General features: G+C 47.3%; 1 protein-coding gene across 1 annotated transcript in view; it reads left to right on the top strand.

Moving 5' to 3' along the window:
• Positions 1 to 13,344, top strand: part of Mcm10 (minichromosome maintenance 10 homolog) — a 40,324-nt gene that overhangs the window by 9,048 nt on the left and 17,932 nt on the right. The window contains exons 7-11 of the mRNA XM_077682331.1: positions 684 to 764; positions 2,009 to 2,098; positions 4,110 to 4,295; positions 4,892 to 4,971; positions 12,682 to 12,887. Coding sequence (XP_077538457.1) covers positions 684 to 764; positions 2,009 to 2,098; positions 4,110 to 4,295; positions 4,892 to 4,971; positions 12,682 to 12,887 — 643 coding nt within the window. The remainder of the gene's footprint in view (positions 1 to 683; positions 765 to 2,008; positions 2,099 to 4,109; positions 4,296 to 4,891; positions 4,972 to 12,681; positions 12,888 to 13,344) is intronic.

Here is a 13,344-nt window from a genome sequence, read left to right as displayed (position 1 = left end):
CTAAAGGGAAAACACTGCGTATTATCCGCACCCCTACTTTGTCACCACCGAAATTTTCGCATTATTGGGGCGGGTTATACGCGCAGAAATACGGTGCCTGCTTCAGTGTAAAAATGTAGAAGTGCCAATAGGGTGTATGCTGAGAGGTCTGTGCACGTATGTGTGCGTGTGTGTATGTATGTATATAAAGCATAGTTCAGCTGTTATGTATATGCTTCAAATTCTTTAAAAAATACTGCAGGCCGATAGCCCGAGCAGGAGGGGTAGATACATCACAGAACAAACCTTCCGTGCTTAAAAAAGACATACAGTATGCGCCAAAACATCGATATTACGAAAGAAAATGCGAAATCAAGAGGGACAACAATGTGTCGGGACAATGACTAATGGTAAAAGGTGGCCAGCAAAAGAATGCTGGTAGCAGCTGGTGCAACAAAGAAGGCGTGCAGAGCACTTCACTTTATTATCTTAGTTTGCTGCAGTACTATTTCAAGGTTGCAGTAAACCAGCCAGGCTAGCATTTTTCGGCCATGTTATGTGTCACGCGCATCGTGATCTTTAGCTGTGACTGCTCAAAATTCAACTGCACTCTTCGTATTTCTCGTCATCAAATTCTCCCGTCTCAGTAAGTGGTCAGTAATAACGCTTCGTTATTTATGCATTGTTGGTGTTTCTATTGCCAGGGCAACCTGTCCATTTTGTGTGTACCATGTCAAGGCGGAGTACCGGAAAATGAGCTCCAAGCGGACCGACCTCCAGGCATCGTAAGTCGTCACACTTTGTGATTGCCGACTTCTTTCATTTCTGCTCGTTGCACCTACCGCGTACAGTCAAACCCACTGTAACGATTCACATATAAGGACAGGATTTTTCTCAAATATACAAATCCAAGGTCGTCCCCGTTCGTCCAGGTATAGCAATCGCTTTTCATGGCCGCTTACTGTTACAACGAGCACTCAAAGCCGTCTTTGTTGGAAAAACCCGAAAAAGACGTGCACGGGAACTACAAAACGGCATCAACAGCATACTTTCAGATCTCCAGAGTGCCGCACACGTGCTCTTTCCGTCCTTGCTGGCTTTGAAAACGCGCTCCCATGGTGTGCGCACGATTTGTCGGCTTCACTATAGGGCTCGCTGGCCTGCCCACACACACGCACATACCAGCACAAGCTGGCGCGGAGCCCATAGCCTCGCTACCATACCGCTACGCTCTTTTGCCGGTAGCTTGGTGTAGCCTCGAACAATGGCTCACTAGCCGTCCTCGCGCGAGGCTACATCAGGCTACAGTGTGCTGGTTGCCTCCTGTGGCAACAGCGTTGCTACGTTTGTGCTCTTTCTCAAACGTGCGCACTTTTATTTCGTACTTCAACGTTAAATTAGTCAGCTCAGCAACTGCCAGCGGAGCGGAATGGCTGCAAATGAGGCCCATGAGCCAGAGAAATGAAAAGCCATCCACGTTGCCACCAAGGTGGACGTCATTTGCGAGAAGCGCCGAAGTCTCCAAGAAGTACGGACTGTCGACGTCTACAGTTTCAGCTATTGCGAAAGAGGAAGAGATCACGGAATCAATGAACCTCAACGGTCACGAGAAGAAATGGAAGCATTTACGCGAGGCGATGTGCGAGAAAGTTTTACGTCCTGTTTATGGAAGTTTTACGACTTTTGCGCCCTGTAGACGGGGTTTCTGTGCGTCAGAGGGAGAACTACCGGTCCCGTGCAGCTGGAGAGAGCAAAGGACTCGGCCTTTCTTCCTGATTACCCCGATTTCAGACCTGGGGCGGGTGGCTCCAACGATGAGGCGGTAGCAAACGTCATTATTTGTCTTTTAGAGGGAAGTCCAGAAATAACGAGGTACTGATACTATAATGACGACTTTTTGCGGAATTATCGCGTTCGTTGTAAGTGGGTTTGACTGCACTACAGATTATGCTTCGAATCAGCTGTGCCACTTACGACAGCTCCAAGGTCCGGCTGAACAGCATTGTGCATCACATTTTTTTTTTTTCAGGTACTCTGGCGTAGCACCGAGTGGACTCAAACAGAAAATCCTGAAAAAAAATGAAGTCATCTACGGTGGCCGAATGTTCAGCAACCCTACGTGAGTTCCTTTTGGCCAGAAAAAAAAAAAAAAAAAAAAAATTCGCTCTTGAAATACCAGTATCGAACATTTGGGTGGGTCGTTTGAGTTTGCATATTTTTTCTTAAATGCAGAGCTTTCTTGCACAGTATGCACCACTGGCGTTCAAATCTGCTGAACAGTGCATAACTAGTTTGTAGTAGGCAGTCGTTTTGAAGCGAAGCTTTGTACGGCTGGGGTTCTGGGCACTCTTTTTGCATGTGAGCAAAAATGCCTTGCAGCACAGCCAACTTCATTGTTTCTTGCTCAGCGGTATCTCTGGTTTTATCAGAGCTTTCTCAAAAACAATTTATGACAATTGGGGACTAGGGCGACTCTATCATTGCTCTGTTTCATTTATTTGAAAAAGCGCTTTTATTGGTCATAGGACAAAAATAAAACTTCTCTGCTTCGGGCATTTATTGTAGCTCTGCTCTCATGAAACTTAAGACAACTGAATGAAGTTTTCTATTCACCTATCGCCACAATTCAAGCAGAGTTCAACGTTGTGATATTGTATAGAATGTCATTACTCTAGCTGAAATTAGCTTATGCACAATTGTAACATTTTTTTTATCATCCTAGATGGCATGCAGAGTTGGTTCATTTATCCATCGATATTTTGTTGCACTCTCAAAAATGCCGTGAAAGTTTGCTACATTGTTGCACAAGGTAAACGTAACAGGACAACTACGAATGCCCTCTAAATGCAGCATACAATATTTTTGTCATTATGGCCATATGACAGATTTAAAACATTGTCAGGTATGGTTGTTCTTATAAGTTATACATTTTCGCATGATTGTAACATTCTATCGAGAATGATACTAATGAAAGTCGATCGTCTTGCTGCAGAAAATTTACAGCACATTTGTAAACTTTTATTCAGGATCATCTGTTACCTGTATTTTGATTTTTTGATACCGTGTTGCCATTTACACGCTAGCAATTTTTACAGTAGCTAAACCGTTACAAGTTTGTAATTTTATTGATGGTTGTCTCTTAGAGCTTGTAGCTTAGAAAAGTCACTGATTACTCGCTTGCAGTTTTTACAGCAAATCATCTGTGAGAATTTAGTGAGTTTTGTGGCAAGCCTCCTGAGAACAATTTTGCTATTTTTGTGGCGTGTCATCCTGATGCACATTTGCGACTTTTACAGCCGGTTTGTTGTTTTGTCAAGCTTGTCATTTTCAAGGGACCCTGCAGCGCTTAGCGTCGACTACTCGGAATGTATTTTGGGGTAAAGCCTATTATTGTCTCAGCAATCTCCTCCCGGAAGAATTATGAAAATCTGTTCACTATCATTGAAGCTACGCGCGATGGACAAATTGCGCATAATTGTTTCCTCTCAACTTGACCACGGACAACGCGACAAAAGCTGCGTGCTCACTGAGGGGGGAGGGCCGAGGCGTTCTCTTCGGCGGCCTTCATTATATCACAGGCTGGGGAGTTTTCTTCTTTTCTCCGCAACGTGGAGCGGTCTATTTCCAGTCTGGTGCTATAAAAAAGTAGGCATGGCTGCCTGCTCACAAGCACGCGCTCAGGCTGGTAGGGCGTTTTTGAGGCAATAAACGTTCGTTGTTGAGTGGTTTTGTTGAAAGGGGAATATAAAACACGAGAGAAACACCAGAACTGTGCGTACAGGTTGGTACACAGGTTGGTACATAGAAGAGGTTGGTACACAGCGCCAACGACGGCGGATTGTCACAAGAAATGCGAGAAATAAGCTGCGAAGTTGACCAGTGGCAGCCAATAGGACAGCTGTGGCCGCAATGACGTCGTTTAGGCCATGCCAGGGGTGCATAATGAGGAAAACTCAAGAGTGTGTGGTTGGTTTTTCCGCGTCTTTCACAGCGTTTTGTGCGCTCACTGCTTCACATGCACGTGTAATGTTTGGCTCAGGTATTCCTGGCGGTGAAATGTAAACGTCGCGCAGGTTTACTTGCACTTGCACAGGTTTACTTGCGGGCGGTCACCCGTTATGCATGTGCAGGCGCGAGGCAACGAAGACGCTTCGCACGAAAGACAAGCTGACCTTGACCAACCTCAAGGTCGCGAGGCAGGCTGCGGAGATAGAGAAGACGTCACGGCAGGCAGCGGCAGCGGCCATCCAGCTAAAGCACCTTTCGTCCACTGAAAACCAAGCCATCAATGCCGTGGCTGCCAAGTCGGACTTCCTGTGAGCCCGTGTTTTGTTCTGTGACCTCTGCCTGCTTTTTTTCCACTTGAGGGACCGACCGAATTCTTGGTGAAGAAAAGCTAAATCAGGTTTTCATGGTGGCAGCACGAGTGCTAAATACAATACTAATGCAACTGGCACGTCTACGGCACCACCAACACATTTGCTTGTTGGCTTTTAAGCACCTTCGCACATCGAGTGGCAGGCCCTTTAAATTTAACCTTAAAATGTTAAGGTTAAAATTTAACCGTAACCGTAACCGTAAGGTTTAAAAATGCGTGGCAAGAGCAGCGAAGCAGCTGTTGTCACGTAGTTAAATTGCAGGTTTTCTGTACACAATTTTGTAAAACAACTCTGTCTGTGTTTGGCTCATCATTTCACCCTTGCTGCAGTGGATGGGTCAAAATTAGGTTCTAACTTACTTTAATAAAGGAACAAATAAACATACTTAGTGGTGCACCTTTGTACTAAAATCTGGAAGGGCTGCTAAAGAAACGTTGCGAACTTTTGTAGGTTTACTTCCGCCATACAGTGTTGAGCAAAGCCTTGTGGGGAGCGGAGGCTGACGGGAGCGGCATGTTGTTGAACGCTTGCAGGGGCAAGGCGCTGTGCAATCCCGGCGCTGGCTCTCGCAACTTCCTCCGTCACGTGGTGAAGGAGTCTGACCCCGCCCCAGGTGATTTTGCACAAACAGTTGCGCCCACTTTGCATTTATTCCTTCAGCAGGGGTGTGAGACAGCTGCGCATATTGCGCAGTTTTGATACAAGTTTGTTTTCCTGCGCCAGGGTGCTCCAAAAGCTCGAAAATTGCAAAAATTGCGCCAAACTGCTCCAGAACAGTCTGAGAGCCAAGGATTTTAACGCTCCCGCGGCAGTATTCAGGGGGGGGGGGGAAATGCTTACTGACGGCATAATTTTCCAGCACCCTCAAGGTGATGCTGTTTGTAAAGGTTTAACTGATTGATCGTTCAATACAAAACCCGCATAAGATTGTCCCCGAAATAGTTTTTCCGAAAGTCACAATGTCGGGTTGCACATGTTATATTCTGTGCGTTTTTTGAAGTTTTCCCATCGAAAACCAATGCAAAGTCCTGTAGAAAAAATGCTAATGTTTACTGAGGCGAAAAACTACTTGTTCAAGTAGAAAAACGGCAATTTTTGGAGTGCTGTATCTCCGGAACGACATTACTGGGCGCCGCCATCTTGGTATGGTGAAGATTGGAATACATGGCCGCCGGGTGAAGCACTTGCTCGTGGTTCAGGCTAGTTCACTCTAGTTCAGGTAGAGCGCTCTTCGCAGATTTGTACTGTGCTTTTTCGTTATGGGGGAGGCTAGGTTTACATTTATTCGTTTGATCTGTTAGGGGAAGTTGCACGACTCGAAAGACGGGAGTTCATCAAAAACAACGTGGTGCCCACGGATTCGCCGTGTTTCGGCCTTGAGTGCGAGGTGCGGTGCGTGCTTGAAGTGAAATTTTGGACCCATTGCGGTGTTATAAAACGCAGAGTTATTGCTGCCTTTGACAGCGACCTTTGACAGGAAATGGGACAGTCGACACTGCAGAAGGGGCGGCACAGGCTACATCGCCGCAAAATGTTCCAGCAGTGTCCGATAGTGGGACGGGCGATTATTGCACACTAGTAATAATGGTTCATCTATCTAAAGTGAAATTTAATGCCAAAAGGGGGGTGGCTAAACATACCAACGTTACTCAAATTACAATCGTAGTGAACGTGCACCTTAGGGATTGAAATGGGAAAGCTGGTGGGGTGCGACGACTGTCACCTCGCTTTGCGCAGCTTTTGCCGTGGGTTACACTTGTGCATAATGCTGAGTATTGGATTACAAAAATAATAGTTTCGGCATTTGCATGAGAATAAAAATACCTTACGATTGCTTAGTTTTTCAATTCGATATATTCAACGGCGCTTCACATTATCTAAGCTTAAGGGGGCAGACTGGTCTTAGAGCTATTTTTTTTTAATTTACCAACCAATTTTAAGGAAACTGCACTGCATTATAGTTTTTTGTGCTGATTTCAAATCTGCCATCGGATTTTTTGCAAGTTGATTATATTTTGAGTTAATAATGATTAATTGCCATTATTTTGGGTCCCAGTTACAAAATAACCACTCCATACAGAATGGCAATTACCACGTGGCTAAGCAGACAAATGACTAAAGAATACAACATAGGAAGAACTTCTTTGATTCAGCTATTTTTGGTGGTTTTACAACACAGTGAACTTCCCTTCTCCTGCGCTCTGCCAGAAATGGCTCACAGGTGGTGCCAATTGAACACAATAATTATTTTCCAAAGCCTCCATTTAAAAAAATTTTTTCCAACATTGTATTCTCCACACATTTCGGTATCAGAAGCAAAAAGAATTACAGTTGCACCTGCTCTGGGTTCCGAGATATCTGAGGGCGAAATGCTATCTTTGCATTGCAAGATAAGTGCTGTTTCACCATCGAATTCTGTGCTAACTGAGCTGTAGAGTGCACTTTAAAATGGTATTATAATATAATAACTACAAACTATGGCGCCTTTTGATGAGGAAATTTACAGACTGATAGAAAAATGGCTGCGGAGGCCGAAAATGCCATTTTTCAGAAAACGCTTTTTTTGCCCGTTTTTCGGCCCCGAAGACGCAACTGCCCCCTTAGGAATTTAAAAATGGTTTGTATAAAGGTGGCGCCATTAGTACGTTTTGATACTGTAATAGAAAAAAAACTTTTTTCAAAGGGTGTTTCAGTGTTATGTACGTTCAAAACCGATTAAAAAGTGCACTTTTCCGCCCGAGTTGCCAAAAATTTGATTTTTTAGGCTCCTAATACAACGTATTAAAGTCGTTAACTGCTCCAAATCACGGTTCTTCTGCTCCAAAATCGAGGTTTCGCTGCTCCAAAAACTGCTCCAAAATCTTATTCAGCTGTCTCGCCCCTGTGTAAGGGAAAATCTGGCATCCACCAGGAACGCAGCCGTGTGGCTACAAAGGAAAGCTACCGAGCTTTCTCGGAAACTTTGCAGTTGAAGAAAAATTCGTCCTAGTCTAGGTTTAAAGGGACCCAGAAAAGCTTTGTGAAGGTGGCAATCAAATGCATTCAGGTGGTAGAACACATAACGGGGGATTTTCGAGCCAAGTGTGAGCCCCTTACGTTGTATGGATAATTTGTAAAGAATTTTTGAAGATAGCCTTTCGCAGCCAATGAGCGCGACGCCGCGGCGAGCCGATCACTGCTGACGCAACGACGAGCCGCCCCTGATTCGCCCAATCGCCGGCGAGGTTGGCCGCCGGCAACGTCACTGCCATTGGCTTCCGGCTGCTCTCCCTCCTTCCTGCGCGATCCTGAGGCAAAGGCGGGTCTGCAGCGATTGACACGTGCCTAGGCGCAGGAATGTAGCTAGCGCAGAATGGAAGTCGAGCGTCGTGGTGTCACATGGCTATTCCCAGTGTTTCCAGCTGCTTTGAAAGAAGCAGAGAGGGAGGAGGAATCCATCGGCAAGGGGGGAGAGGTGCATTTAATTTCTTTTGGTGCAGCTAATACTGAATATAGATAAATAATTCCAATGGCATTGCATCGCTGTATTGGTGCTAAGCGACAATACAGGCCTTTTTGTAACTTTTACAAAAGGCTTTTCTGGGTCCCTTTAAACCAGGATTCGAACCGCCTGTCCAGTCATCTATCTATCTAGTGCCTAGATAAGCAATAACCCCAGGTTCAACGTTCAATTTTGTCCCCGCCTCACACCTCTCGTGCTGCATTTGCGGGACAACTGTGTAGCCCAGCTCGTCTTGTGGATGTAATCTGTATGCCCAAAACTTGTTCAGAACATGAATGTAGTCATAAGACTCCCTGCGTAAAAAAAACCTTGTTTATTGGAGCTGATATCGTTGCCGTTATGGGGCTTTATTATTTCTGTTTAGAGATGTTTAAAGGGACAGCCAACAGCTTTCCGTAGAGTGCGTGTCCTGTAGCTCATATGAAAGCCAGCGTTTTGGTATACAGTTAAACCTCGATGTAACGAAGTCAGTAAAATTCGTAATTTACTTCGTTAAATTGAAATTTCGCTACATTGAAATTCGCGGTAAGTGTTCATCTTGTGAAGCGTTTCCTGCAAAAGAAAACGGGGCGCGCATACACGGCTGGCGCACTCTCTCTGTTTCTATCGGAGCTTAATCGTCTACGCGGGCATTAGGGTGAACCTCATGGAGCGTTTTCTCCCCGCAAAAGCGCGCCCCGCAAGCCACAGGCGCGCTGACGCAGCCGCGGAGACAACCCGCGCGATGTGAGTAGCTCTGGCGACCGCTTCCGCTCGCTGAAGCGCAACTCGTGGGGCAAACGAGAGGGGCATGCGAGAAAAAAAAGCGGGTTACGTGGGCGAAATTTTCACTGTAAAGCGCCATACGCGCCGCTTACGAGACCCCCCATCAAAAATCCTCGGCATGCCCGCCATAGGTTGCGCGCCTCCCCATTGGCGAAAGTGGTCAGGCTCCTCCCACTGCCGCGTGCAGCGCGAGTCACTTCCTGGCGCAGAAGCCGCCGCCGGCGCGCAATCGCGGACGTGGGTGTAAAAAAAATGCGCGCACAAGGCTCGTAAAGATTCTCAAATGCCTGCTGGAACGATGAAACCCAACAAGCATGAGCGAACTCGACCGAAGGGGAAAACGGCGGCATGCGGCGGCGGCGGCCCCGCAAGAGGCGATTAGGCTTATCACCGCGGAGGATGTTTGATGGGCGCTTTCGTAAGCGGCACGCATGACATTTTACTGTGAAAATTTCGCTCACGTTATCCGCTTTTTTTTTTTTTTTTTTTTTTTTTTTTTTTCGCGTGCTCCTCTCATTTGCCCCTCGAGTTGCGTTTCAGCGAGCGGTTGGAAGCGGTCGCTGGAGCTACCCACATAGCGCGGGTGGTCTCCGCGGCTGCGTCAGCGCGCCTGTGGCTTGCGGGGCGCATTTTGAGTTTTTGCGGGGAAAAAACGCTCCATGCGGTTCACGCTGATGCCCTCGTAGACGATTAAGCTCTGACAGAAACAGAAAAAGTGCGCCAGCCGTGTATGCACGCCAGGCAGTTTGTAGGCAAGGGGCTCGCTCACAGGCCCGTGGCTCGCTGCATCCGCGGCATTGGGCGGCCCGTTTTGCCGTTCGCCTTTTATTGAGACCCCATTTCGGCGCTTGCGTCTCCCAAAATATACCTCTACAAGTTAAATTTCGTGCCTAGTTCTCCATGAAACTTCGTTACATTGAAATTCCGGCAAACGGGACTTCGTTACACAGAGGGTGAAAATACATGGTGTGCATACACTTGAAGTTACGAAAAATTCCGTGGTTCGTTAAATCGAGGGTTTCGTTACATTGAAGTTCGTTACATCGAGGTTTAACTGTAGTGGGGTAACCGCAAGGAATTTTAAAATAATCCGATTGATTGATTGTAGGTTTTAACGCGCCGACCCAACGCAGGCGATGAGGCGCGCCGTAGTGGAGGGCTCCGGATTAATTTTGACCACCTGGGGATCTTTAACGTGCGCCGAAATCTCGTACACACGGGCGTTTCTGCTTTTCGCCTCCATCAGAAAAGCAGCCGCCGCGGCCGGGAATCGAGCCCGCGACCTCGTGCTCAGCAGCGCAACGCCTTAGCCACTGAGCCACCGCGGCAGGTTCAAAATAATCCGGCAGAGGTAATTTTAATTTGGCGCTAAACTTTCTGAAGTTTGAAACGTGGCGCCATATGGTGTCGAAACGTGACACTACCGTACATGTATACCAACAGCTGCATTTCAATTTCACTTCCCGATTCAGAAATCTCGTAGAGGAACAGGAAACACTGAATTTTGTAATTCGTTTAGCTGGGAACAAGTTCTCAAATATCTCTTTCCGTCTCACGTGCAGTTAAAACTACCGTATTTACTCGCGTAATGAACCCACTTTTTTCCAGAAAATTTGGCATGAATTTGGGGGGAGGGTTCATTATGCGGGGAAAAATTGCAACAGTTTGAAATTTCATACAATAAAGTTGCTAAGAGAAGCACTGTCAGAGCCTTGCCATTTCCGTAAAAACACGTATGTAATTATGTAATCAAATTTTTTATTTGCAACATGCTAGTGGGCCCCTACTCGCCATGGAGCTGTCCTCCTTACTAAAGTCGCTTGCCGCCTCGCATTTGTTGTGGGCCCACAGCGCACCGTCTTGCGTGCCATCAAGGCACTCCAAAACTTCTTTTCGGGCACCGGGAAACTCCCCTTCTTTGGACCCACGAAACACACGGCGATCCCTGTTCCCCACCCAAAAACCTCGTTTTCGCCCTTAGTGTACACGAAGTGCCGCCCAGCTGCACGGTTTCCACGTGCATCAACGCATGCTCCACCACTTTCAATTTAAATCCGGCTGTGTAGCTCATGTACTGGCCCATCGTACGGCGCGCACTAGGAGCACAAAAAAAAGGCCGGAACACAGCTGAACAACAAAACCACAAGCGTAACAGCGGAGTTGCGGAACCAGCAGAACCTCAAGAGCAGAGGAGTGCAGAGTACGTTTAGTGCTTTGTTCGCACGCCGCCAGAACCAGCCATAACAACAAAGAGCAGGGAAGGAGTGCAGACTACGTTTTGTGCTTTGTTCGCACGCAGGAACATCTTTATGGCGCAGGAAGGTTTGTTTTGCGTTCAGCAGGTGGCGCTCCGCAAGCGCGCAATTTTTAAATTGTGAGCCGCGGCACTCGCGCTCACGTCTCTGGCTACTGTTGAGATTTCTTTTTGTTGGATTGCGTTTTTAGCGTTTCCGCGCGTACTGTAGCGTGATGTCAAGTTACTGTGATGGTCTAAGGGATAAGCAACCACACTGAGATAAAAACATATTCCCGCTGCATTTTTTATTCAAAGTGACGAAAAAGTAAATTCTCAAGAAGTCAATTGGGGGGAGGGTTTATTACGCGAGTGGGTTCATTATGCGAGTAAATACGGTATGTTGCCTCACGGATCACAGTCATAGTTGCCAGCGTTTGTTTTGGCAGCATACTTAAGGCTGGTGGATCTAAGAATTCCGCTTCCGAGCATTCTAGGGCCCCGTCAAGAAAACCGTTTCGGTTCACGACGTTTTAAGTGATGCCCTTTCACTTGGGATAGAGAGCATATACTCCCAGCGGTGGAATGGCTGCGCCATTTGCGCCGTTGAGCGGCAAACTTGTTTACTTGCGCCATCCTGCGCCGAGCCACCCTGTCGCGCCAAATGCGGTTTATCTGCGCCGCAGCGCCCAGATTGAACCGCGAGATACGACCGCAACGATGCCTTGTGCCCAGGAACTCGGCTGAAACATGGAGTTTTCGGTTTCATCAAGGCTATCAGCGGCCATGGAAGTTGGCTTTGGCTAATGCAACCGGCACTATGTGCCTTCCACGCATTACTGCGCGTTCTCTTTGAGTGAATTTCTTTGCCGCATTGGTTTTGTTTGCCCGCTGCGCCACAGTAACTGGGAAATGACCAATGTAACTGAAATGTTTGTGTCTCATCGCAAAGCGATTGTTCGCATGAAATGTAGTTTAGTGGAGGTAAACTTCAGCTCATTTTTGACGATCCTGGCTTCGCGGCCCACAACTTTCCGTTGGTGCATATACGGAACGAAGAGGGTCTTGGAAGCAGCTTTGCCCTCTCGTGTTAGTTTGGTTCGCTTTTGTTGTGAGGTAATTACTCATTTTCACCCGTGAACTTCGGGATAGGACGGTCCAGCATTAACTATGCCTTCTAACACGCTCTAGTGACGTAGTCTACGATGTACATTCGTTGACTCTCGCAGCGGGCAAAGACAAAGCTATGCTCTGCTTCGCAAGCACTGAAACTGCTGTTCGATGGGGAAATATGCAAGCAAATGCTTTGTTTTATGATGTGCTGCCGGGAGTTTGCTTAAATACTGCCGTTTCCCAGACACAAATGAAGCCTGTTATCTGATCCCCTTCGACTCCGCGCGTGAGGTTTGACCTTTGAACGGTGATCACGAGGCACGCTTGCTGGGGCCGAAGGCATATAACCTCGCATGTTGTGAACCTCCAGATATAATACTACAAGATCTGCGTTCCTGGTTCGGAGTACGTTCTTGTGTGGGGTAGAACGGCCGATATAGATAGATACAGGGCAATTTGCAGTGGGCTGGCACATCGACATGCAAAGAGGTCAGGGAGGCGTCATAACATCGTGAAACGGTGTTACAACTACTCCAAATGGCCTGTCTGGCTGCTCCCATGACTGCTCCCAAAACCCATGTACCCTGTTCCGCCCCTGTACTCCACTGGCTGACTGGAGCAGGGGAAGGGCAGCTTCCCTGCTCGCTCGAAGGGATGCGAACCCTCGGGAAAGTTTCTTGGCGACTGGTTTTTTTCCTCCCGCTACACAGGACCGTCTGCCAAACGGGAAATGATCTCGGTCACTGCAAAGGACCTTCTCAGGATGCAGAGCAGAAGCATGAAGTCTCTGACCACGTCGCCGCTGAACGCACCGACCAAACCTGCTTCGGCCCCTCCAAAGCCACCAAGCGGTAGCAGCCTAACTCCCGCGCCTCTGCCAAGACTGACAGCGCTGACCCCGTCCGAGATCGCCAAGGTTAGTTTAGTGGTCATCATTTCCACCAACTTGCCTTGTGAATGACTTCCTTGCTGTTACTCGTGGTGCTCGTGGACTCTTCTTAACCCTAAAATAAGAGGGAAAACTTGCATTTACATTGGTTAGAAAAGACCCGTTATGGTGATCATCACTGCCATCTAGAGTGGGCTGAGCAGCTTTGGAGTAACTTGGCAAATGTGGTTAACGAGTGCACTTAGTACAGCTGCATGTGAAGTTAGTGGTTTGAAACCAGGCTGTAGTTTTTGTTGTGCCTGCAGAAGAGAAGAAAGGAAAATGGTGTGAGGTGCATGCGAAAGTACGCTTGCGCCCTTTTGATGTAAAAAATCTTCCGAGTTTCTCTGTACGACACACCTTGTAGTTGAGGCGTTACTTTTGTTACGGCGAACTCTTCTCAGTGAGTCAAGTGTTCGATCAAACTTTGCCTGGTCAGGGGTCA

This window comes from Haemaphysalis longicornis, unplaced genomic scaffold (assembly GCF_048455015.1).
Source record: "Haemaphysalis longicornis isolate Haplotype H1 unplaced genomic scaffold, Haemaphysalis longicornis Haplotype H1 scaffold_9, whole genome shotgun sequence".
Taxonomy (NCBI): Eukaryota; Metazoa; Arthropoda; class Arachnida; order Ixodida; family Ixodidae; genus Haemaphysalis; species Haemaphysalis longicornis.
This window is presented reverse-complemented; position numbering and strand designations above follow the sequence as displayed.